This window comes from Cheilinus undulatus, linkage group 9, assembly GCF_018320785.1.
Source record: "Cheilinus undulatus linkage group 9, ASM1832078v1, whole genome shotgun sequence".
Lineage (NCBI taxonomy): Eukaryota > Metazoa > Chordata > Actinopteri > Labriformes > Labridae > Cheilinus > Cheilinus undulatus.
The window spans coordinates 6,367,652-6,394,481 of NC_054873.1; the positions used below are offsets into that span (position 1 = coordinate 6,367,652).

A 26,830-nucleotide genomic window follows, 5' to 3' on the forward strand; every position below is an offset into this window, starting at 1 on the left:
TGACTCGGGTTGTTTCTTGATTGGTTTTCCTTCTGTTTCAGTCATGTGCAGAGCTCCACCTGTGATCGAACACGGACGTCCAATGGGAAGCAGCAGAGACCGCTACGCTGTCAACTCTATAGTCCGCTATCAGTGCGATGAAGGCTACACACAGCGCCACCTGCCTGTCATACGCTGTATGCCAGATGGACAGTGGGAGGAGCCACAAGTGGAGTGTACAGAAGGTAAATTATAGGGAAATGTTGGGGGGCTACTTTAGATGATAAGGTAGAATTTCTGAGAGTTTTAAAAAATAGAAATCTGCAAGAAAAATGTGAAATTTCAGAGCTAAAAAAGCCCAAATTTTGACACTAAACACTAAAAAATTCAAGTTTTTATAATTGTAAATTTATAACAGTGTAAAAGTCAAAACTTTAGGAGAAACCAAACTGAAAACATTGTTTGAGTTTATGATATTTTCGCTCTATTATCTCAAAGAAATTAGGTTTAGTCCATGTATATTTACGACTTTCAAAGTAAAAAAAAAAAAAAACATTAAAAAAAGGTTTTATTCCTGCAAATTTCTGACTTTTTCAACTAAAGAATTTCAAGTTTTTCTTGAAAATTAAAAGCTAGTGTAGGCCTATTATATTGGGATTCTGTCAGTGAAAACAATTAAAATTGCTGTTTTTTTTTTTTTCAAGTGGATCCAAGGGGGCTTAGCTTTTCTTAGATACAAGTGGGGGGGGGGGCTATGGAAAAGGTTGGGAACCACTGACTTATGTCAATGTGATATTTCAGTTTAATATTTTTAAAGATTTCCAAAGATTTCTTATATTTGTTTTAACTTTGTCATGATGGGGTACTGAGTGTAGATAAATGAGAATAAAAAGGATTTTTTTGACTGTAGCATCAGGCTGCAACATTATAAAATTAAATAAAGTGAAGGGGGTCTGAATATTTTTGTTGTAAATGACAAAAAAATGTTTTCTTCAATTACTGGATCAGCACTTTTGACTTTACAACATTTTTACCCCTTAATGTTTTAATTCATTTGCATTCATGTCATTTCCAAACTCTAAGTCTTTCCCTAAATGTTAAAAAAAATATGTATGCACAGTAAATGATGAATGTAAAAAAAGTCAAATGATCAAATTTGCCATCATTTTATCAAATTGCAACAATTTTCATTAAATCATCCTAAAATTAATTAAATCAAATAATAATTTATCACTACATTTTTTTTAATTCTATGATTTTTTTCTCACCTCCACTTTTATCATGTAACTTTTACTTTCCCTCTTCATATGAATCAATCCAGTAAAGTATGGATTACTATCAAATACCATAAGGTTAAATGAATTATAATTGCAGACATAGCAGACTTCAGAGGAAAATTGTTTGAATCCAGTCAGCAGCGTTGTAACTTGATCCTTTCGCCACAACCGTCACTTTAGTTTAATTTACGAGTACTTTAGCGGCACACATTGGTATGATTTCATCAGTATGCACACCTTTTCTCCCACAGCCGGCGCCAGCAGCAACAGGCTACACAAAAGATCCCTCAGGAGGAGAAGTAAAGGTGTCAGCAGCCAGCGGGAACAGAGGAAGCTGCACTGAGCAGGAATGAAAGGACACACTGCAGAGAGCCACAAAGGACCCCTCTTGTAAAGAGGCATGGACACCAATGCAAATGCCCGACCAAAAAGATAACACCCCAGCCCTAGCGTGTACATACACACACTTTAAAGCACATTTACACAGCGCTAGAGTGACAGCTTACGTCTTTGGGTGTCCCTCTAAATCTTCTAGAGTTTTCTGTATGTATATCCTTTAATTTATAGCTTTGACCCAGTATTAGGAGACATATCCCAGACTGTTGCCAGCACTGCATGTAGATAAAACTGTAAAATAAGAAGCTTTAGAGCGACACCCAAACTCCAAAAAACAGCCCGATCAAAGTGTTTTCAAATGCAGCTGGATTCTCTGAAGTAAAACACATGCAACATAGAACTTTAGTACATTTTTAGGGATTTATCTAGTATTTTTTATTTCTTTTATTTGGTGGTAGACTCTAGGGACAATAACTGTGTGCTTCGTATTGAACACTTTTACTTATAGGCAGTGGCTCTCAAGCTTTTTGTTTGTGACCGACTTTAAACAGCAGTAAGTACATGTCAAACAATATTTAAAAGATTTTATTTTGTTTTGATTATTAAAAATTTTAAAGTGAGACTTTGTTACTTTTAGAGCTGATTTTCAGACCAAAACAAATGCTCTCTTTGGACACATCTTATTTATCCCTCTGCTCCATCCTCCTGACTAGAGACTAGGATCAAAACCTGTTCCCATTAGGATCTGGTATTTAGTTTTTCAAACCCAAACATTTACAAAAAAACATTGAGCTTATTAATGTGATTAAGTCTCATCATTTAAATCACCTGACTGGTGCATAAAAGACTGTTTGATGAAGTTTTGGAACAAAATTAAGGCTCAATACTAAAAGGTCTTAACCCTCTGAGCCCTCAGCTATTTTTTAACCATTTTGTCTTGCCTGGACTTTTTGTCTTACAACTTTTGTAAAACATCAACCCTGTGGTGCACAGTCAAGCTCCAGACATCCTTTTCTTTGGGACAACCTGGGCTTTAAGAATATGTGTGCTGCAGCAATTCACTTGAATTTAAAAAAAATAAGTTTTGGACTGTGAAGACAAAAGAAGAAAAACTATTAAATATTAACTACTATGTTTTTTGCACAAACGTCTTTTCCCATTTCTTTGAGACCAAAAAGTTAAAAAACAGTCTTTCTGTCAAAATAAGTCTTCAAAAGGTTCCTATTTTTCCCAAAAAAGGTCTTGTGCTTGGGGAATTTGAGTCATTATTCAGAGCAGTTCCTGTCTGCAAAGACAAGGAGAGACACGTCACAGCCTCTCTGTGTCTCTTTCTCTCTATTATGGGTCCTTCGGGCTCTCTACTGCATTCAGCAAAGCATAATGTGATGACAGAACAGCCTCCTATTGGTTGTCACAGCCCAGTCACAATGCATTCTGGGATACAAACAGACAATATGGCAGCAGGCTAACCCAGCTAGCTGCTGCGATAATCGAAAAACTGATTAAAAATGGATAAAAAGACAACTAATATCGGAGTTACTGGTGTGGCTTGATCTTTTCAGACCCTGGAGAGTCAGCCAAGTTCCAGGCCTGCTAGAAAATGTTCTGTAAGAGATACAAAGGCGTGAATAGCTTCATTAGAATGGCATGACAGAGGGCTTTCAGAGGATGAAACAAGTTAGTGGCTATGATTTATAGTTCACAAGTTATTTAACTTTGAATTACACATGTCTCTTCTTGTTGAATAAAACCACGCCGGTCTCAAAGGGTTAAGCACATCATCAGTGTTCAGCAAACAAAATGCAGCATCTGTGACTCTCTTCCTGCTGCTGCAGGACAGTCATCCTCCAAAACAGCCATGACATTAAGAAAGTCGAGCCAGTCAAGAATATTAATCCAGTGATGAAATCAGCAGGATAAACGCTAACAGCCTGTCCTAACTACATGAGATGCAAGCAAACGTCAGTGACATAATCAGCTTGATTACATTCATTTCTATTGAAGTCTCCCAACATCATTGAGTCATTCCTATTCTCCTCAAGCTGAGATGTGTGAGGAACAAGGAGAGGAGATGACAAGTCATCAGGAGTGTCCGACTGACACTTTTCATCTTATTTACAAAGTGAAAACAGTTGTGCAACAATAACATCCAGATCTGTCTTTAAAAAATTACAGTCTGTCAACATGGAGGCATAAAGCTGTCAAAGGTTTGTCAATAGAAAATCCAGCACTTTCTCTCGTTCGTATTGGAAATAGAAGCACTAGAAGACGTACAGGGCATGTCTGAGGCTTGCATGCTGTAACGACACAAGGTGATAAAGCATTACCCTATGATGTGTGAAAAATGACTTTAACATGAAGGTAAACATCATTATGATGTGTTTCAATGTAACATCAGGAAAAAGAAAATGTAGGTTTTGGTGAGAACGTTGAATAAATCTGATTGTTTGGAGGTGAAATTTGTTTGTTTTCTTAGCACTTAAACATACAGCTGATATACCAGCGCTGTAAGACAGAAATTCTACACCCACAGCCAGTTAATGTTTGATTGTAGAAAAGGACTCTGATCTTTAAGGGATGTCACCAAGGGTATCAGTTTAAAATAAATCCACAGTCCCCATCCTGAAACCTTTTTTCCATATTTTCCCTGCACATCAGTCTGGCTTCACCATCAAAGGAAGGCCTTTGCATGTTGAGTCTGTTTTCCGTGCAAATTTTTTGCACATTAGAAAAGAAAATCAACCACGTGTTTTTCCTATCATGTTTGCACACTGAAACTGACACTTCCGTCCATCATTTTTTTCAGAACAGGTTTGATTTTATGTATGTAGTCAGAGCAGCACCTGCTGCTTCCTTCTCTCACTCGCTCACCCCTGTCCTCACCCTCCCAATAAATACCATGAATTGTCCATGTATTACGTTGATATCAACTTTAGTAAATAACAGATAAGCCACGTAATGGAGACTGAATTCAAAACCGCTCTCCATCTCAGCACAGTACTATCTATGATGCACGAGCTGGTACCCCGTGAAGATTTCTGTCAGGATGGACAGACCCCATGTGACTAAGGACTGACAAAGCCACAGGCTCATCCTCGCTGATTATGAAACAATTCCCACATTATACAAGTTTGAGTACAGTGAATACAAATAAACGCAACAGACTCGGTGTGTGAGGATTTTTCATATTAGGGTTCTGAATAAACACGTCGCAAAATAACAGACCCAGCGAGTAAACACCTTATCTGTGAGACAGAGAGCGACAGAGAAGTGCTGTTAAACAACCGAAACCAACATTCTGTGATTATTCCAACTAATAACATGCATTTCAAGAGAAGGGGTTTGCATTAAAAACATGAATAAAGCATGATTGACCCTCTGAGTGACATACAAACTAGCTGAGGAAGTACTGTCTCTATGCTATGTCTGTGTGAACACAAAGCTAAAAACAACAAACTCAGTTAAAACTCCTTGATATAATTTTACAGGATCTGCTAGATTTTTGCCATTTCAATATTTGGAAGCTGCATAAATTGCCTTTAAGAAATCAAAAGGACAGATTATTAAGTCACAAGCAGAAGTTTGAGAAGCCCTGTGAAGCCAAATCATGATAAATTCAGTTCAAATGAAATGATTGTGCTCTACCAAGTGATGATGACAGAACAGAAAGCCATGTTTAAGGGATGCTTATTACAAAGTCTAAGAAGCAGGACCACACCCCAGTAGTTATTTTTACAGATTTCTTTCCTACATGCGGCCCTATCAGGGTTTTCCATGCCTAGGAGCTCCAGCAGATCCCCTCAGCTTCCTCAAACTGACGTTCAACATCAGAAAACACATATTCTCTTGATGGTGTGGTCCTCGCCAGTGAAGACATGACTAGAGTCACTGCAGCAGACTTTTGTCTCAGTAGTTAGCACTCATGCACTTTTGGGAGCCTTCTGTCAATTCTGTGCTAATCACGTGAATCCAGTGCACCTTATTCAACGAAAACATGTACGACTCGTTGGGTTATGAAAAATGCACGCCCAGTTTTGCAGGTTGGGGTTATGTTTAGGTCTTCTTTAGAGTAATGAACTTGAGAATTGTGCAAAAATAGTGCCTTTATAAGACGTAGATATACTGAATGGATTAGTTTGTCACTGTAAATAATCTCTAGATTTCTCTGAACAGCAGGATCTGTCAATAACTTTCTCAGAGCAGACAGCTGTGTGATAACTGAATCATCAGCCTGCTTGTTGGTTTGACGTTATTTATCAAGTTGGTGCAACCACAGGCTTAACTTCAGAAGTTTTTGTGGATGGCTGTTTCTCACATGACAAGGTCTAATAAACAGAAATGAACGTCTTTTAAACTTGTGTCTGAAAAACTTTTAGAGAAAAAAAGCTGTGAAAGCTGTAGAAATTTATATAAGTGATAAATATAAAGGGTGAAGATTTAGGTGGAAATGGAGGCTGTAAAATGTCGACCATGACCTTCTTTAGGTCAAGATTTGCAGAGCAGATACTTGTGTCCATATCTGACTCCCAATGAAGCGTTCACAAACTCTGACACAGACACAATCAGTTCAAGAAAATCCAACATGGAGGGGTGGCGGTGATAAAGTCATGCTCAGTATACCGAGGTTATGTGTGGCCTTCCAATGTTACTAGTAAAGATGGAAATTGTAGCCAGTAAATCCTTAGCATTTGTAATGATGCTCTGCTACCATCACGCCTCAGACATTCACATTTGTTCCACAACAGCATGACATCTGGTGGCCTTTTATTGCATCGTAGAAGAACGAAAGAACCGATACAGCCGGAGCTCTACCTACAGCATTAAGCTCCCCCACTGACTCTTCTGATCCTGTTTTCTAAAGTCAGCAAAAAGGAAAAGGTGGATTCATTCCACAGTTACGCTTTTGTGATGTTACGGTGAAATGTCACAAAGCCTAAGCCGAGGTCAGACTGCACGTTTTCAGCCCAATTACAGACCAGTCTAGCTAAAGTAGGGATCTTAAAATTGGTCGTTTTATCTCGTGTAGTTTCATAGTGAGTGAAATTCAATAACCTGACCTCCTAAGAAAGTCTAGCATGTTTGACTTTTGTCCTGTCTGCTACAAGTTGTTCCATGTCGTCAGCGGCTTTTACCAAAAACAGCATAGCGTGCAGCAACCATAAATGTCCATCCATCCATTTTCTTCCATTTATCTGGAAGAAGGAACGTATAACCTGGTTAAGAAGTTTCTTTGGCATATGTTAGCAAAATCCTTGCATAATAGGCCTACATACACTTATTCTTCCCAAAAAGTCAAATCATAATTCATTATTACAATGGTGTATTAGGGCCAATCTAGAAACAAATAAAAAACAAGGCGAATGGAAACATAGAATTTTGAGACTATAAAGTCAAAAATGCAAACACTGTTATCAGTTTGGCTTTTATTTTTTTACTTTACACTGTTAACACTTCACATTTTTGAGCTTCTGATGTCAATATTGAAGACTTGATAAACTTTGAAATTTCAATATTTTTTGTAATTTTTTCAACTTAGACTCTGAAATACTAAGTTTGATTTCTTGTTACTAATATATGACTTTATAATCTCAAAGATTTGGGGGCATTTTTTTAAATGCCTTTTTGCACAAAACTAAGATTCTCTTCATTTTTTCATCTTTTATGTTGGTCCTAATACATTATATTTTCAATCATTGTTTCAAAAACATTTCGTACATCTAATTTTGACAATGTCAAAGCAGATAGAGTCCCTGCCCCCATCCAGGACTGGACTCCAGCTTGTGAACTACTTAGATAGATCATCGTAAATTTAAAAAAGCTGCCCAGGTTGAGAGAGAAGCGGTCGTCAGTATGATATAACAGGAGCGCACGGGTCTGGATTGGATGGGACTTGTGGGCGGATCTAGATCACGTCTGCTAATTAGTGACTTTAGACATAGAGGGTACGTCAGAGGGCACTTTATCAGATTCATCTACCTATACGCACATCTGAGAGGGAACTTTTGCAGCATTTTTTCCAAACATAAGTAGGGCTGCAACGATTAGCCAGCACAATCGATTAAGTCAGCTATAAAAATTAGTCAACATGGAAATTCAAGTGTTGACTAATTGTTTTTTTTTTTTTGATATTAGTAAAATCAAATACCGGCCGGTAAAACTCACCTGTAAAACTCACTTTTGGATGGGCAATTTGCTTTATTTACTTTTATGGACATACCAGTCCCTTTAAAGAAAGCCATCCTTTAGTTATTTGTAACCTGCAAGGCAGGTGAACTGCTACTATTTAAATCACTACTATTTACATAAAATGGGGATCCAAAATAGTCCGTCCCAAATAATCGTGATCAATCCACTAATTGGGTAATTTACTGACAGATTAGTCGACATAAAAAATAACCATTAGTTGCAGCCCTAAACATAAGGGCTCCAACTGCCCTCTTCTGAGCCAGCCAGTGGGCAGAAATTTTCCCGTCTGCTGATACCAATAATTCACTATTAAAGCTGATATCTGCCAATACAGATATAATATCCTACTTCCAACATCATCATATTGGTCGCAGTGACTGATTGCATCTCTCCATGTCATCTGTCATGTCTGTCAGTTAAGCCATGGCACCTTGTTTTGGCTCTAGGATCGCCTAATCCAACATTGTGACCACCATAAGACAATTTATCGTGTAGTCTGACCTCGCCGTTAAACATCACACCTGGACATGACTCTGTGAATCCGCCTTTTGTTTAAACATCACACAAAAGGATAAGACACCGGTAACAGTCTAGATTACACTTTCCACAGCTCATTATGATCCCATGAGTGGCTAAAAACTGATGTCCATGGTCTCCACCATCTCTGAAACCATTATAATGCCACAACTTGTGAACTTGAAGTCTGACTCAACTTAAGGTGTCATAAATAGCATGAGCAGGGCGTTCTCTTCATGGTAAACACGGCACGTTTGAAGGCACCAATAATCCTCCAGATGGGCGACCAAGGTTCATATCCACCCTGTGCCACTCCCTACTGATGTCCCTCTCTATCCACTGTCCTGTCTAAAAAAATTCATCATAAAACATCTTAAAAAAGAAAATGAAACATGTGAGTCCAACAAGGCTGCAAGTTAAACATGTACAAAGATTTGCACATTTTGTTCAAGTTAATAAATAAATTAAAACAATTCAAGCACTCCTGGTGTCTCAGAACGTTGTGAATCTGTTGCACATCAGAATCAAACAAATTTACCATATTAAACCATAAGAATTTAAATGGCTTACATCCAGGACGAATGTTGGTAGAAGATGTCTGTATCAGTGTTTGTGATTCCTCATGTTTTCACTACAACCAAATTAAATGTACCACCGCACACAGACACTCCTGTTGTGACTTTGTTTGGATCCTGAAACCTGATGTGAACATACAGTATTCTGTGCTGTGCCAAATAAAACTTGGAATCATCCATCTCTGTTCGTCTTTTGACTGAAACTATCTCTGACATCTGAAGGCGACTGCACGGGTCGCTCTGTACTTTCAGTTATGTAAAAACATGAAGTGGGATCTTTCTGTCGATTTTTGGAAACGTCATTTCTCCCTGAAGCTGTTAAATTTGAGGTAAACTCTCGGAGTCGGAGGGGAACAGAGTTGGCATTTAGTTTGTTTTTACTTTCCTGTGGAAACCAACCGTGAACAAACATACAGTAAATAGGCTGTTCATCAGCGTGCACAGCAACGGCCTTCATCGCTACAGTTGCCACAAACAGATCTGCTGTGAGTGCTACAGGGAGCGCTGTATGTGGAAGGGTGCATGAGCAGGTGTAAATAAAACCTGTTTATAAAAACCTGTTGGCCATATCATCAGTAGGACTTCTGTTCGCACACGGAAGCAGGCGTTCGGGCGTAGCAACGTGTTCGAATACACGCCGGTCTAAAAGTGCATCAGACAGAGCGTCGCTGTTTACACACAGGAGCTGTTTTATAACGGACCACTGACCCAGCTCAGCTGCACCCTCCTCTCACTGTTTGACTGTGTGGGCACGCCAGCCAGGGGCGTTAAAAGGATACCGCTACGAATATGAGCCGCACGAAGTTCTTATCAGTACTGAGAGTTTTACATACACTAGCTCAGTGGTTCTCAATGTTGGAGTCAGGATCCCAACGGGGGTCGTGAGACTGAGAGGGAGTCTCCTGATGCCTTAAAACAACTAAGAATATTTTGTAAATTATTCTGTTGCCACTTTACACCAATTTTGCCAATTTTAACCCATTTTATCACTTTTCCCACCAATTTTAACACACTTTTGCCACTTCAAATGCCTTTTTGTCCATTTTAAACCCTTTCTACCACTTTTATCTGCCTGTTTGTGCCACTTCTAAGCCTATTCTTGCCACTTTACACCTAATGTTGTCTCTGTTGACACATTATTGCCACTATTAACCACTTTCTATGCCCATTTTTGACCATTTTAATCACAATTCTTTGTTTCATATGACCATTTTGCCAGTTTAACCAATTTCTGCAAATTTCTATCAATTTTTCATCCCACTTCACTGGATTTCCACACATTTTTGTCAATTTAATGCCATTTCAGCCATTTTTATCCCCTTTTACTAATATTCACGCAAGTTTTTGCCACTTTAACCCTTTATTGCCATTTTTAGGTTATTTCTTGCCATTTTTATCTTATTTTTGCCCCTTGTTGCCTATTTCTGTTATTATAAAAGGTCAATTATTGAGCAAAAAATCACTTTTTCAGGCTTTTCTAACAAAAATATGTGCCCCTGCCCTGTCCACAATCTCCTCATGTACCAAAAAATACATCCCCCCCCCTGCTGAAACAAGCCGTTCTCAGATTTTCCCTTATGAACTCATGTGGGGAGTTAGCACCACCCCCAGGTTCAGTTGGCCCTCCCTGCTTGGAAGAAAGTTCCGGCCTCCTCTCCTAAGCTGAGAGGAGGATCAGGAGAACCACATCCATTTTCTGAGAGGGGCACGTCCAGGGGCGGAGTCAGACAGACCATTACAATTAAAGCCACAGACAGAGAAACAGCTCGTCCTGAGCAGGGCTGAAACAGAAGGGTTTTTTTCGAAATACAAAAATCCTGTACTGAAGTTTTTTTTAGCCTCAAACTTCACAGGCATTCTTTGGGGACCTCTGAGACCAATATAAACTTGCCTTTAAAGGGTAATATATGTCCCCTTTAAAATCTCATTTCACTACCTTTTCCACATTTCTTGCCATTATTAACCCATTTAGCTATTTTTAACCCATTTTAATTCTGTTTTTATCAAAAGGGATTTACATTTTTAAAAAGGCTACAATATTCACTACACAAATGAATAAAAGAGTTGTTATAAGAGTGGTTATTTTTTAGGTTAAAAATAAAATACGAATACCACAGCTTAACTTTACAATGGACCATGATTTTGCTGACCCCCATAGGCCCCTAGTTTGTCAGGGCCCCAGAAAGCTCTCCCCTTTATCCCCCCCTAATGGGTAGCCTTGTCTGCACATGACTATTCTTGATTGTGCATGGCTGTGTTCAAGCACCTTAAGGTACAGTTGGGGTCGCTGGTTTCTAGAACCTTTATTTTGGGGGTAGCCCACCAAAAAGGTTGAGAACCCTCTAAGAGAAGGAGGCATAACCCGGCATTGCTGCTTGACAGTGGTCTCTTTTTTTGGAGATAAGTGTTGTGTCCTTTATTATGAAAGAGCAGCTTTCAAAGTGTGGGCAGCAGCCCCTGGTGAGCCATGGAGGTACTGTAGGTGGGCCATAAGAGGACATTTACAGTAATAAAAAAAACATAATTTCTAAAACTATAACTATGTTATAAATGGGCTGTCATAAAATTTTTAAACCATGATTCATCTCAAAATGTCTGTAGTTTACCATGATCAGTGTTGGGAGTAACTTTTTATGGTAGCGTAATGTAACGTGTTATGGAAAACACTCGTTACTTTTACAGCCAACAACTCGATGATAAAGATTAGAAAACGTCCATTTCTCCACACAACGTGATGCCAACATAAGCACAGCAGCATCCTAGGAGACAGAGTACTGCCGCTGCAAAGACACACAAACCGACAAACTCACACACTCTGGCTGAGCACTCGAGTGTGAGCTTCCTATCTGTAAAATATCAGCAGTATATTTCCTCCTGAAGATAAAGGACAAAGCAGAAAAGAAACTTTTTACATAGCCAAAAACAGTCATTCTAACCTCAAGAAGCTCAAAGTTCAGCTTCAGCAAGACTAGTTACCAGAGCGCCTGATGCTACAATCACCAGTAACCTAGGTACAGCTCATGTTATAATGGCAGATCAAGCATGAGCCGCTCCATCCAAAACAACCAAGGCTTGATTAAGAATCACCGCCAGCTGACCAGTGTGACACCAAAACAAACCAACAAACAAACAAACGAACAAACCCACCCGATCACATAACCTCCTTGACGGAGGTAAAAAAAAACAATACAGACAAATCTAAACAAGTTTATCCTACGCCTACAGTTTAGAACAATCGCTTCACATGTGTTTGTTATCTTTTATAGCACTTAAGTCTCTACTCACATGGCCAGATGGGATTCTATAACTACCGTGAAACTCCTGTGCCTCCCGGGTCTAGCAGTCTAGCGGTGCTGCTCAGTGCTGCGCTGCAAACACAGTCAGTGTGCGCAGACGGATGGCAGGGCAACTGCAACACATCCGTGATGAACCGGAGATGATCCCAGCTTCTGATATCATCTGTGGAGTCCACTGCCTTCAGAGAAATAATGAGAAAAAATACAGATGAGACGAGAGGTAGGACCATGCAGAAAGACATTAAGAACACAATTGTTAAAATGTGCACTGTCCATACAGTACAGCTTTATTCTTCTTACAGTGTACAAATGCTTGACTAGAAATAAATGTTTTAACGCTGTCAAAAGAGTAGAAACATTTCCACTGTGCTCTATTTTTTCACCACTTTCCATGATGATGATGATATCTATAACATTGTAGATATCATCATCATGATGACCCAAACACCACTTACCCACAATGCATCCAGTCTGATGATCTGAGAGGTATAAGACTAGGAGGGGAGCAGCAGTGTCCTGGTAATCCAGAAAGGTTTAACTCTTACTTCTCCATCCTGGGCTCAGAGGGCTTCGACTCAGGGACTCACAGCTGGGATGTCGAGGTTGGAGACAGTACAGTCTGGGCTCTGGGTGTGTTAGCGGAGTCGGCTAAGAGGAAGCGAGACATCTGGTCAGGATTATGGACAGTATGGTTCAAGGATGGTAACTACAAAGCCTTCTCTAAATCACATCAAAACACGGGTCTGTCAGTGAAGAAGAAGCCAAGGAGGATCAGAGTGAATCTGGACTGTAGGAAAGGAAAGCTGTCCCTCTCTGATCCTGATGCTAACACACGGATACACACCTTCTCAAACACTTTTAGTGAGAAGATGTTTCCGTACTTCACCAACTCACATGAGCGTCCACTGAAGATTTTACCAGAGAGAGTCTCTGTGACTGTGGAACACTGATGCTGGTTTATCCATCAGTCAGTCTACTTAGCTTTGTAGTGCACAGGGATCTTCTACAGGTGGCAGCATAACCTGACCAAAGAGCACAGAGGTCATCCTTATTCACTCAATACTTGATGACTTCAAACATTATTTCTGATATTCATATCTGGTATTGTTTATAAAAACTGACCAGTTGCAATCAATCGGGGCATCCCTGATGATCATAATGATATTAATTGTCCCCAACCAACCCACCACTAGTTCCCAACCCCTTTTTTCTCCACTTGTATATTTAAAAAGTTGAGCGTGACTAGCTGTCACACTACGATAGGAGTCGGTTTAAAGCGGGGGTCATCAACTACATTTGTACAGGCACTTTAGGAGCTGAACTTTCACATTAACTGAAGAATTTTCTAAAATGGTCTAATTAACATATTTTTGTTTAGATATTTTAAATTTCTTTCAAATGTATGTTATTTTTTGGCTCTTACAGTGGGATCGGTTTCTATATCACAGCCAGCCACAAGGGGGCGGCTGAGATATTTTAGCTGAATATTTCTATGGCTTTCATATTGTCTGCAACTGGGTTTGACGCTAATGTGCTGTCTAGTGATGAGTGAAAACCCAAGAAGGAAAACTGCACTCCCAAAACACCAGTTTTTCATCATGAATGGACTGATAAATATGTGTTAAACATTTATTTTAAATGCTATGGACAGCCGACAGGTGTATCTGAAAAATCGCTGAATCATAACGTCATTACTGATTAAACAATTTCAGTTGTTTTAGCCCTAGAGAGTTACAGGATACCGAGATACCACAACATTATGTTTTCCTCTGCACATCTTCAGAATTTGATCATGATTCTGGGGGCCAGATGGGAAGATGTGGGGGGCCTGATGAGGCCCCTGGGCCACCAGTTGATGATCACTGGTTTAGAGCTCCAGAAGAGGAAAACTTTCTTTCAATAATGAATACGCTTCATTTTGCACACACTTCAAGTGTCTAATTTCGATGTATTCTAACATGCAACATCATATAGCAACACACAAACAACCCACTGAAGTAAGGGGAAACACATTAAAGGGCTGCTCAGGAGGGCATCTTTGCAAAGAACCTCAGGATATATAGCTACACAGGGGGACTTATAATATTTGGTTAAAACCTTGTTTTTTTAAGGTGAAGACCACACATTTTTGTGGGTTTTTAATGTTTTAGTTTAAGTTAAAATAGCCATTGTGTTAGCCACAAGCAGCTTAGAATATCTGTTTACTACGTTACAGAAATAAAACATGTCAAATATTGCATATCATGATAAAATTGCAAAAGTTGGCCAACCAGGAAAGCAGTGAGTATTTTATATATGGACATATTAACGGCTAAATGGACTAAGCTATGCTAACTTGTTTAGCCATCTAAATGTTCGTTTATACGTTAAATAACCTGTTTTTTTTTTCTAACCATCCCTTCAAACTGTTCACATAAATGTTTAAATATACCTGAAACGACCAAAACGATCTTACTGCACTGATAAACCGACTGATAGTTATGACTCGCTTTAGCCTGTTAGCTAGTTAGCAGCTTGGTTAGCTAGCACACTGCTGTACGGTCTTTACAAACTCTACAGCAAAAGATTTGTTTTTTTTTTACGTACTTGTGGCACATTCTGGACGAAAATAATGCGGAGGGGAGAAGTTTCGCAGGCAGGTCGGACATCACGGAGATTCCCATAGGAATGAATGAACTTCCGGTTTACTTACCTCTGTAACCACAGGTGTGTGGAGACGAGGGGCTACCTGAAACTTCAGCAGTCGACTGTAACTACAGAAAATAACATTATTAATCCACTATAAATACTGAATTGCAGTATGTGGTTTTCAACCTGGGGGGATGGTTTTAGTGAGTTATGATAATAAAAAAATATTCCTTTTTCTGTTTTCTTCTCTGTTTTTTTACTTGGTAGACACACCAACAGACGTCGGTAATTATTGTCTCACCCTTTAATCAGTAAATCTAAGCATTGTTTCATTTCTGGATGAAGCCTTTAAAATCTTTTTTATTAACTTAGTTCTGTATAATCAAGCATGTATGTCCTGATTATTTCTGTTAAGTATTTTAAACTTGTCAAATCTTAACTGTTATCATTTTACACTGATGATTATGAAACAATATTTTCTATTCCGTTAAAGTTTTTTCCTTTTTGAATGTTTCTCAGTGAAAGAATGCTGTTTGAAGGGTTTTTCTGTATTTTCCCCCCCCCAACATTTACATTTTACAGTTTTGTAATAAAAACTACTTTGTTCAACAGGTTTGTGGTGCACCGGGAAATAAAACAAAAGCATGAAATCAAATAAACATTCAAAATGCGTAATTTCATCAGTTATATGTACTTCATACCAAAAGTTTTACCAGTTTTTTAATCATTTGTAGAAAATGATACAAATACAAAGACGTACAAAATAAGTGAATATAAGGAAAGAGATGTTTCTTTTACACAGTGGATGTAAACAGCTAATATTACAGGTAAACAGATCTGGTTTATCAATCACAAATATTCTTTTTAAACACAGAGAGGTAAAAAAAAAAAGATGTTTTATGCTCTATAAAGTGGGATAAAGAAACATATCAGCAAACAAACATACACTTCAGAATATTTCACAGTATCAGAGTAGCAGAACGAGTGTTTGGTAAGGGGGAGAAGATAGGCATACAATCATGGACCAACAGGAAAGATAACTTTAAAGAAAACTTTCTCCACGTCCTTAACTGTCAAGGTGCCTTTTAACAAGGCACTTAAAACTAATGCTTGTACATGTCTTTTTTTTTGCCCTAATGTCACGCTCAGAATGGGAGGCCCAAATTCTGTCAATATATCTCAATAAACAATGGCAAAACAAATCCAATGCAGAGGCTACAGAAGCATCAGACATCATAGACACACTCCATGTTTACATGTCAATTCCTGCAGTAGAAATAAACATAGTGATTTTTGGTTTGAGAAGTATGAGTCATGTATAATCAGGTGCATGGTTGATATGAATGCTAGCCAGAATGCTACTGTTGGTCATGAGGCTTAAAGCTACCTCTTTGTTTACATTAATGTTGATCTAAAGCTAGTTTGAGTGTTGTTGCAGCTGCCACAGATTGACTTAAAAATCCAGGTTAGTAACCAAAGGGCTTTATGTAGTCTATTGTGTCCTGTCAGCATGTTAGAAAATTAATATAGAGGGGTCTTGCTGCAGACTGTACATTTCTGTTGACCACTCTCACAGACCAATCATTTGAGATGCTGTGTCTGTCAGAATGGAAATATAAACTAAAACTTTTGAAATAAAATTGGATGAAACTTTAGTTTAGGGTTAGGGTAGGGGTTAAGATTCCTAAAGTTAAAAACCTGGCCCAAAAAACTGTTTACACAATGTTAAGTAAAGCTGAGCAAACAGTCTACTTAAAGGAAAAAAGCTTGTTCTGCATAGAAACATTCTGACATAGCAAGTGTAGCCCCCTTTATCTGCGTAAGCTACATAGATAATGTAGCTACTTAGCTAAAGCTAAGCTCACAAAGTGGCTACATAACTACCTTCTCTACATAGCTATGTTAGCTTTAGCTAGGTTTGCCGAAGCTCACGTAGCTGAAGCTAACTTAGCTACATCTGCTTATGCAGTAAAGTTAATTATGTTGCTAGCATAGCTATGTGAGGTGTAGCTAAAGCTAGAGACACTAAAGTGAGCTTCCATTTCTCTTACTACTTCTACAACTTCTGTTACTTCTTTACATCATTTAAGCACAGATTAGACCTCTGTTTTTTTTCTCTGTTTTATTTATGAAATGTGTTCTAAAAACTCAGCACAGAAAAGCTGGGACTTTGTGTAAAATGTGAATTAAATAGAATTCAGTGACTTGCAGGTCATTTTCACCTTTATTCAATTGGATAAAGCACAAAGATTTAGTATTTAATGGTAAAACTGATACTTTTTGTATGTTTGGGGGGGGGGATCTTCTTCTATCCTGATTTTGATGTCTGCAACACTTTCCAAAAAAGTTAGAACAGGGGCAAAAACACTGGGAAACACCTGCAACATTCCAAAGGTAAGCAGGTTAAATGGTAGCAGGTGATGTACCATGATCGGATATAAAGGAGCACTCCTGGAAGGCTCAGTCATTCACAATCAGTACTGGCCTCCACTTTGAGAAAGATCTTGTGGGCAAAAGAATTCTGCCAAGGTGTATTAGTACCCTTGGCATGTGTAACTTGCACATCTGTGATGTCACCATCCATTCTCAAAAGTACATACATGTTTCTGCATCTTTTCAGAGACATTCCTGTTTATACAAGGGATACAATGCAAAGCCACATTCTGCACGAGTTACAACTGCATGACTTCACGGAAAAAGAGGACAGGGCCTAGAATAGCCTACAAGCAGTCCATGCCGGTCTCTCATTAAAAAATTTATGGCATAGTATGAAATTGAAATTAAATTAAACAAAATAAAATAACACACAGTCTAAACTGTTGGGCAAGAGGTGATGTAACAAAGTGGTAAGCATGCCCTTGTCCTAAATTTTTATGGAAGGTTGGACAGGTACAAAAAAAGTTTATCAAATTGAACATGAAATTATATTGCCTTTCATGTTTGCATGTTGAAAATAATTTGCAAATTATAGCTTTCTGTTTATATTCACAAATATGTGTCCCAACTTTTTAGGGAATCAGGTTTTTATCACGCAATCGCTCGAAAAATGCTTTTAGCAAATTCTGTGCAAATGATCATAGTGTTGTGGGTGGCTCGCCTGCTGCAAACTGGGCATCATAATGATAACTGGTTTCACAATCGTCATAAAACCTAAATCTCTGCTCTAGGAATTTTGAACGCAGCGGCTACATTATAGCAGCATTTAAGCTTCACAATCTGAGTGTGACGTTAGAGGTGAACATCTTTAGACATGCTCTCTTACTGGATGAAAGACTTCTGATGGATTTAAACTGTAGGAAGCCTTTCTTAAGTATTGGTTGTGTTGGTAGTAGTTGGTGTTGAAGCAGCATATTCATGCCAATGGGTTTAGAATGAGATGTTTGAGAATAACATTCATGGCTGAATGGTCAAATGTCCACAAACTTCAGGCCATTATGTGAAGAGAAATACGAGTGTCACCACATGATGGATGAAGATAGTTTACAGGATGTTGTCAGTCATCAATACAGTCAGTTTAAAGAGGTAAACAAGAATACCTTCAAAATAGCTCAGAAATAAACAAACTGGCTAACCGCTAAGTTGCATCCAAGCTAATTCTAGAGCTAAACTCTCGAGCAGATTCTGGAACCAGTGAGCTGCGTGGATTGTTTCTCTTTTGTTGAGCAAATAAAAAAATCTACCGGTAACAGTAGACACCATATTTCAGGTGTGCAGGAGGGAACCCAAAGCTACGCACTCCTGGTTCTGGTGGCCCACAGTTAGCCCGAGCCTTTATGATGGGATAACGGACGCTCCCGTCAGCCAACCAGCCGGCATCACAGCGGTCCAATCCCATCAGTCTCCAGGCGGCGTACAGCTGGCCCACTTTAGCTATTTCACTTCCATCTTTGAAGCAAGCCAGGGCTGCTTCTGTGAAGTTGAGCTTGGTTGGATGGTTTAAAAAGTAGACGTTCCCTGAAAACGGAGAAATTTATCAGTGATGAGACTGTCTTAAAGCCTCTGACAATGGGGCTGAAATATGAACATTAAAGGTCACATATTTTACCCTTTTAAGATACGTTTATATTGGTCTCAGAGGTCCCCAAAACATGCCTGTGATGTCTGTTGCTGAAAAAACACACCAGTATTGGGTTTTTGCATGTCTAAAAACTCCTCTGTTTCAGTCCTGCTCAGGACGAGCTGTTTCTGTGTCTGTGGCTGTAAATGTCAATGAGCTGTCTGACTCTGCCCCTGACCACGCCCCTCTCAGGAAATGGATATGGCTTAATGGCTGTTGCTCTCCTAAGCTTCTCTCACACTCAGCTGCCAGCTGAGAGGAGGATCAGGACAGGAGGGTTGATCTTTCTTCCAAGCAGGGAGGGCCAACCAAACCCGGGGCGGGGCTAACTACCCGCATGACATCATGAAGGGAAAATCTGAGGACGGCTTGTTTCAGCACACATTTTCTGAAAGGTAAAGGGGGGTGTTTTTGATTCTTGGGGGGATTGGGGATAGGCAAGAGGCACATATTTTTGCTAGAAAAGGCGGAAAAAGTGATTTTTAAATAATATGTGACCTTTGACTAGAGCTGTAATCAGCACTGAACAGGCCCTCGTACCTTCATGCACATTGGGTTTTGGCCAACATCGGGCTTGTGCCATAGCTGCTAAACAAGACGTCTATCAGATTCAGATTCAGATTCATGCCTGTTATACCCAACATGAAATGACAGCACATAGTGTAAACAATGATGCATCTCACACAGATATCATTGGGTCTTGAAAACTTGTGGCTGTTTGAAGGAAAGTAAATGCTGACAATGCTCAGAAGATTTCTTTTAACCAACAAGTACAGATGAGGTAGTTTGGACCTTGTATGTTTGAGTAACAGTACACTTCCTCTTACATGGCGGGACATCAAAATTTGACAACCTGCCACAGGCATGCCATTTGAGTTCTGTACAAGAGCTAAAGAAATGTCTATTACATGGTCTTTTCTACCGCAAGACAAAATTTGAGATGTGTTGGGTTAACTGAGTAGTCCTTGACCCCTCGGTGCTCAGGTATAAATATATGGTACAAAATTTGCAGTCCCAAAAACACCAGTAAACAGAAATATATGGGATATACTTTCCTTAAATACCTGAGTTACATAATACCTGAATCCAACCTAACATCAGAAAGGCTTTTAGAAATGTATACAAAAATATTTCATCTTGGATTGCAACTATTTTTAAGTTTACTATTAAATGCATACATCCCTAAATTATAGAAGTAAAATGAAATAGTAAACTTTGGTATCCAGAGGAAATAACATTCAAGATCAACACAAACCCAAACCGACCTTTGACAGATGCAGAGAAGCAGAAAGCGTCGTACCGGTGGACCAGCTGATGTCGTTGCCCGTAGCTGCGTAAACCCGGTGCCAAGTCCACGCCCCCACAGCCGTCACGTGGGACAGTGATTGGATACTGCACTGTGCCGTCAGCCAACCAGCCGGCGTTACACCAGTCCAGCCCTTCCTCCCAGGCCGTGAAGAGCTGCTCAAATGTGGCCAGAGTGGCATCCTGGTCCTGGCACGCTTGCTGGGCCTCGAAGAAGTTTAAATGGTAGCGCCCTTTCTGAGAGTAGCAGGGGAACACCACACCTGTACAGAGAACAGTTTGTATTTAACATTTTGTTTCCCCATTTTCTAGGTAAGAGAACTACTGAAGGAAATAAGCAACATTCATCTAGGAAACCTCCCCTACAAAGCGTTTTGGAAGGTCAGGCATATTCAAAAAATACTGCCTCGCTCTCTTCAAATGACGCTGAATGGTCTGAACGATTTTTCGGTCCAGCACAAATGTTCTAGACTGGAGCTTTGCAAGACAGAGTTGGCTGATGACAGACATGAAGTCCTGCAAATCCATCTGCTTTTTTAGCTTAGCATCCCCCACTGTGTCACAGAAATTCTGATGAAATTTAATTTTTGAGGCCATATTGTAGTTTGTGCATGAGTTAAACTGTGGTCCCTTTTATGCCACTAACAAAGACGAACATGCAGAAATGTTGGACGCCATATTGTCACATTCTCCTCACCCCGCAGCTCCAGGTCCACCGTCACACTCTCGTCCTCCAGGCCGTCGATCACCTCACAGCGATACCGGCCCGTGTCGTTGAGTTGCAGCTCATTGATCACCAGAGACATGTCCCCTGGTGCGGAGCGTCGCAGGCGCACGCGGCCCTTGAAGCTGCCATAGCTGCGTTGGCGCTTACCCATGGCAACCATGACCTCAGTCTCCCTGACGGCGGCTATCGGGGAGACGGGTTCATTGGCAGTGTTGGCGGGGATCCAGGACCATTTGACCCGTGTCTTGCGTGGCATGCTCGGCTCTGGTTCGTAATGGAAGAGACAGGGGAGGATGACACTGCTCCCCCTGGTGGCTGACACTGCCTGCTGTGGAGACTCCACATGGAGACGAACGCCGTTGAAGTAGACTAGAAGAAACAGATGAAAACCCAACATGTTAAGCAGTGGGACTGTAATTTTTTAATCAAGAATTTACTGACAATCCTGCAAAAGACAGATGTAGCCTTTGTTTTGGCTTGTTTTATATTTCTTTACACTTATAGAGCTTTCTGCCAATTTTCACCCCTAAAAAAATTAAGGATCCAAAAAATGAAGGTATTTAATGCTGCTTTATAATTGTGTTGTCCTGCCCAGAGAAGGTGCTCTTGTGCTCTTGTACCCTTGTGATATTATTGGTTGTCTGCAGATGCGCTGCAAGAAGGGCCGTTCACAATGAGCCTGTTCTACTAAAACAGCTCTTTAATGAAAGCTGCGGTAGAATTTCCTTTTTTTGGAATACATAAACATGTCCCTACCATGTCTTTAGCCACATTTTCTTAATTTGTAAAGGAGATTCTACTGAGTTGATTTTGTTTGCTTGTTTATTTTAATCTATGGCATTAAAGTAGCTAACATTAACTAACCTATCCCTAATATAGAAGCTAGCAAGCAAGCTAGCAAGCAAGCTAGCATAGTTGATGGGGGAAGTGGTTAGCTCATGCACTTAAACAACTAGAAAAGCACTCGGAGAGTGCAGACCTCCGCCATTAGCCCTATCTCCCAATAGTGAAGAACCCTTCAGAAAATTCCTGGATCCGTCCCCATGTGCCCCCCACCACGGCATTCGCCGATTACTCCCTCTCTGGTGGGGTGGAAACACAGTGAGGCAAAGCATTGGCTTCGCTACGTGTACCAATAGATGCACCCATGGTCTCACCAGACCACTGAAATTCATGCCAGAGGGTGAATATTCCTCTATTCCTCCCAGCATTGTGAGTATTCTCGCTACAATTCACTGTCTTTCTCTCAGTAACGCTCCGACTCGTCTCCTCGACCGGGCGTGCATCTTTCAAACTCTATAAACTCCAAAACTTTGAAAAGAAACACACCAAAAACTGCTGCTGGGATTGAAGTTACTCATGTCCGCCATCTCCAGGTGTACAGTGGTAACAGATCTCCACATTAGCCCTATCTCCTATAGTACAGAATCCTTTAAAACATTCCTGGATCCAGACGGTGATCTGGATCAGTCCCAAAATCTAATCAGTTCTTCCGTATGCCATTTCTGACATTTCCTGAAAATTTCCTGAAAATCTGTCCACAATTTTTTGAGTTATGTTGCTAAAAAACTAACAAACTAACAAACCCACCTGATCCCATAACTTCCTTGGCAGAGGTGAATATGTATTTTAGCAGAAGAAAAATGTAGTCTACTCTGTACCCAGAAAACATTTCATTAAGCCTTTTTCTCAGCAAGCACTCACAATGTTAGAGGGAAAAACAGTGACTTACAAAGCTAAAAATGCATAAAAAGTTGTATGAAATGAGAGGAAAGCACTAATGACATCACAAAAGCAGTACTTTTCCTTTTTATCCTAATTGTCAACTCTGTCAGATGCTGTTTTTATTCATTTTACAAAAAAATGCATTATTCTCACTTAATTTTGTTCTGCTTATTTGCTAATATAATAATAATACTTTTATGCCACCATAAGTACTCTATTTCAAAATATTAAAGTATAAAGGTAAATATTAATTTAGATTAAGTCAGAAAATAATTTAATTTAAAGATGAGATACTTTGGTGAGAAACAAAACAAATAATAGAGTGAAAATAATGAAATTTATTATTAAACATCATTCCTTAATACCAGCTTTAGATAAGTAAAAACTTTACATTCGTCTTAAACAATAAAGTAAAAATTAAATACATCTTTGTGTGTCCGGCAGAGTTGACGAAAATCCCGATATAAGGGCAAAAAAGTCATATTTTGGAGAAAAAATTAATTGACAATTGTGTCTTCACACAACTGTTGCTTAAGAGTTCAAATATCCTCTTCAAATTATTAAGTAAAACAAAAGAACAAAGTCAAACTTCGGACATGTTTGGTCTCTTTTCTCAAGGATCAGTGAGGTAAACGGCCTCACAGCCCACTTGCAGCACATCCAGGGCCCAACACTGGGCCCCAGCCCACACGTTGGGGAGCCCTGATATAAAATATAACTAGTTTATAAACTTAAATTGTGACAGCCTTATTTAAGATCAAACTCAAATGATATCCAGCAAGTTAAATACATACGGTAGCTGAATTAACCTCTGGCTTAACCAGAAGTCACATTCATGTTAACTGTTAATAATGCATCATTAGTACTCTGTATAGAGCTTCCAGTTTAGATAGGCTGCTGAAGTATGGTACATGTGACAGTAAAGCTCTACAACCAGTATTTTAAATTTAGGAGAGTACACACTAGCTAAACAAAGACCAAATAATCACAAATGCGAGCATGTAAGAAGGTCAAATAACTTCATTAACATAAAAACACTAGAAGGACTCACTCTCTCCGTTTCCGTTTCCGTTGCTGATGTCCTGGTAGTGAAAGCCGTTGTTGTAGACGGGGAACCTGCTGTGTGCAGCCTGCAGCTGCAGGTAAAGGAGAGCGGCCAGCAGGGGGCGCAGTAGACTCAGCATGGTGCTGTCCTCTGCAGGAACAAGGGTCACAATAAATACAGAGCTTTTTATTGTATTCAACTGTCATAAATACCAGCAGGAGGGGAGGGGGCGAGGAGGAATCACTGAGGGGAAAACTCCATTGTTTAGGGAGAAGACACGGAGACATTTAGGACCGAAATACAAGATTAAAAAAATAGACATTTTAAGCTAATTAGCACAAACCCAGTGAAGACAACTCATTTAAGACAGCCTTTATCTGTAACATTAGCCTGTGAATATGTATTGGATACATCTTTATTTTAGTTTTAGATACGCATTTTTAGTTTAGCCTTCTTAACTTTTATTTATATCCAGTTCTACACTGAAAGCATGCGTTCTTCAAGGAAAAATTCTACCAAAAAAACTCGTTTAAAAAGAGTTTACTCCTGAAGAATCATAAAACGTGACAGTAAGAAGGAAACACTAGACATTTTACGACTCTGTAATAAGAAAAACGTGGGAAATGTGCGTTTAAAATTTTAAACAGAATATCTTTCAGTCAAATGTCAGCCCAGCTCTCTGTTTATACCAAAGCAGTTTCCAAAGCCTCCCTCAAACGTGAAATAGTCAAACTATTTTGGGCTTAAATCAGTTTTGAGAGCGTTTAATTTCAGCGGAGGTTAAAACAAAACTCCTAAATGGTTAAAAGTGACTCACAGAGAAGCAGTCGTCCTCCCGGCGTGTCTTCAGCTCATCCCCTCCTCAACCTCTGCTGTCTGTCTGCTGACCGGACGGTCCCGTAGCTCAGAGGTGCGAGCGCGATGACGTCACGACTCTACATCTCTCCGCACTGAATGTGACGTCATCAGCATGTAAAGTGCATTAGCAAAGTGTTTAGACCCCTTCACTTTTTCAGTTTTGTTATGTGGCAGCCTAATAACACAGTTGTTTAAATTTATTTTTATTCTCATCCATCTAAACCACCTCATCATGACAAAGTGAGTACAGAATTTTTGAAATTTTTGCAAATTTATTAGAAAGAAAAAAAATGAAATATAACATTGACAATAGTATTCAGACCTTGTGCAACAACATTGTAAATGTAGCTCAGGTTCCTCCCATTTCTCTGGATCATTGCTGAGATGTGTCTACACCAGTCATATTCCATGTGTGGCTCTTTTAGTGATGATCTGAAATATTCCCCCAGAAATCTTCAAGGGAAGGGAAACTTTGATCTTCAAAATTATCCACTGCAAGTCACATTAATCAGTTTTTTCCTCACACTTATACAAAATGCTTTAAATTTTGCCACTTTAATCACATTTTTTCTCTTTTTCACCAGGTTTGCCACTTTTATTCTGCTTTTTGAAGTTTGCATTTTACCCCTTTATTGAAATTTTTGCACATTTTTTGCAAATTTAAGCTGCCTTTTGCCTCTTTTTTTCTCATTTTTGCCACCCTTTGCTGCATTTTGCCCATTTTATTCACTTTTCACTCGTTTTTTACCAATTTTTTTTTTTTTTTTTTACCATTTTTACCATCTGTAACTCATTTTTTGTCACTTCTCACCCATTTTTGCCACTTTTTTTCCACATTTGATCACTTTTCACCCAGTTTTTGCTCTTTACTGCCTATTTTGCCCCTATTCACCAATTTTTTGCCACATTTTTGTCGCCCTTTTGACCATTTTTGCTAGCTTCAGCGTATTTTTTTTGCCACTTTAACCTGCTTTTTCAACACTTTCCATCCCCTAGATTGCGGCCCTTGCAATGGTATTTTTCAGCAATTTGGCTCTTTGGTTAAGCAGGGTTGAGTAACACTGGTCTACACCTTGACTGGAGTCCACCAGTGGTAAATCAAACTAATTGGACATGATCTGGAAAGACACACACCTCTCTATAGAAGACCTTACAACTGTCAATGCATATCAGAGCAAAAACCAAGCCATGAAGTCAAAGGAACAGCAGAGCTCAGAGACAGGATTGTTCTGGATCTGGAGAAGGCTACAAAAACATTTCTGCTGCACTGAAGGTTCCCAAGAGAACAGTGGCCTCCATAGTTCTCAAATTGGAAGATGTTTGGCACAACCAGGACTCAAACTGAGCAATCAGAGAAGGGCCTTAGTAAGAGAGGTGAACCTGATGGTCACTCAGCAAAGATCCAGAGAAATGGGAGGAACCTGAGCTACATATAGTGTTGTTGCACAGGGTCAATGTGATTTTTCAGTTTTTTTATTTTTAATCCATTTGCAAAAAATCTAAACCTCTGTTTTTATTTCGTCATGATGGGGTACTGAGTGTAGAAGAATGAGAAAACATACAACTGAAAAAAAGTAAAGGGGGTCTGAATACTTTCTGAATGCACTGTATGTAAAATGGGGGTCTTTGGCATGGCAAAAAATGGGTTCTCCATGGCCTTGACGAAGCAGAGTCCCATTAAAACAAAAAACTGGCAAAGCAAAAGTATTTTTAAGTTGTTTGTTTCTCTATACTGCTGTCATTTCATCACTGAAACCAACCATTTTCCCCTCACTTGTGGCCTTGTTGAAAACAAAGTAACGGTGTTTGTAGTAGAAACAAATTCTAAAAGAAAATAATTAAAAAAAAAAGACAAAAATACCATAAATAAGACATAAAACTATACTATGTGGTGAAATAACTGTGTTAGTACCACTCTATCCTCCCATCTTGCACACAGATGCAGTCTGGATTCTGTTTGACTCATCATTGTTTAAAGTTAAAGGGGGTCAGGTCAGACCAGTCGACCCCTATCTTGACCTCGTCTCATCCCATAAAAATGTGGTCAAACCTGCACAGTGTTCCTCTTTTTACCTTAAAAAAGGATGAAGCAGCTAAGTCCATGCAGTTTAATAAGTAAACTATCCAAGGTGCAAATAGGAATTTTAAGCTTTGTCTTACATAAAGAGTAACACTGTGGTAATCTTAGTCAAGTCAACAGCTGGGTTAAATCCCACTGACAGTTTACAATGCAGGTGGATTTTACCACCTTTTGTCAGGGTGAGTCCTCTAAGAATGATGCGAGTCCCTCCTGAATTACTCTAGATTCGTTTTTAAGCTC

The 26,830-nt window shown here is 39.4% G+C and overlaps 2 protein-coding genes and 1 long non-coding RNA gene across 3 annotated transcripts in view; 1 reads left to right on the forward strand and 2 right to left on the reverse strand.

The window, feature by feature from the left end:
• Positions 1–1,987, forward strand: part of acanb (aggrecan b) — a 29,945-nt gene extending 27,958 nt beyond the window's left edge. The window contains exons 18-19 of the mRNA XM_041794930.1: positions 42–224; positions 1,508–1,987. Of these exons, the coding sequence (XP_041650864.1) occupies positions 42–224; positions 1,508–1,599 (275 nt within the window). The 3' untranslated portion in view covers positions 1,600–1,987. The remainder of the gene's footprint in view (positions 1–41; positions 225–1,507) is intronic.
• LOC121514701 overlaps positions 1–14,863 on the reverse strand; it is a 56,141-nt gene extending 41,278 nt beyond the window's left edge. The window contains exons 1-3 of the long non-coding RNA XR_005992322.1: positions 14,752–14,863; positions 12,621–12,813; positions 12,155–12,344 (exon numbers count right to left, since the gene is read on the reverse strand). This is a non-coding gene — a long non-coding RNA (uncharacterized LOC121514701). The remainder of the gene's footprint in view (positions 1–12,154; positions 12,345–12,620; positions 12,814–14,751) is intronic.
• Positions 14,864–15,514: 651 nt separating this feature from the next.
• hapln3 (hyaluronan and proteoglycan link protein 3) lies at positions 15,515–24,517 on the reverse strand. The gene is made up of 5 exons (XM_041794600.1): positions 24,470–24,517; positions 23,659–23,802; positions 20,853–21,251; positions 20,116–20,418; positions 15,515–18,747 (listed from the first exon to the last, which is right to left on the reverse strand). Exons 2-5 carry the CDS (start codon positions 23,789–23,791, stop codon positions 18,470–18,472), a joined length of 1,113 nt encoding a protein of 370 aa, XP_041650534.1. The 5' UTR covers positions 23,792–23,802; positions 24,470–24,517; the 3' UTR covers positions 15,515–18,469.
• Positions 24,518–26,830: the final 2,313 nt, after the last annotated feature.

Excerpts from the sequence above, each read along its gene's own strand:
- hapln3 (XM_041794600.1), bottom strand. The coding sequence starts at position 23,791 with ATGCTGAGTCTACTGCGCCCCCTGCTGGCCGCTCTCCTTTACCTGCAG. Across the intron at positions 21,252-23,658 it reads CGGAAACGGAAACGGAGAGA|TCTACTTCAACGGCGTTCGT; the intron begins GTGAGTCCTTCT and ends TGTTTCTTCTAG. Across the intron at positions 18,748-20,115 it reads CTTCTCTGCATCTGTCAAAG|GGAACGTCTACTTTTTAAAC; the intron begins GTCGGTTTGGGT and ends CTCCGTTTTCAG.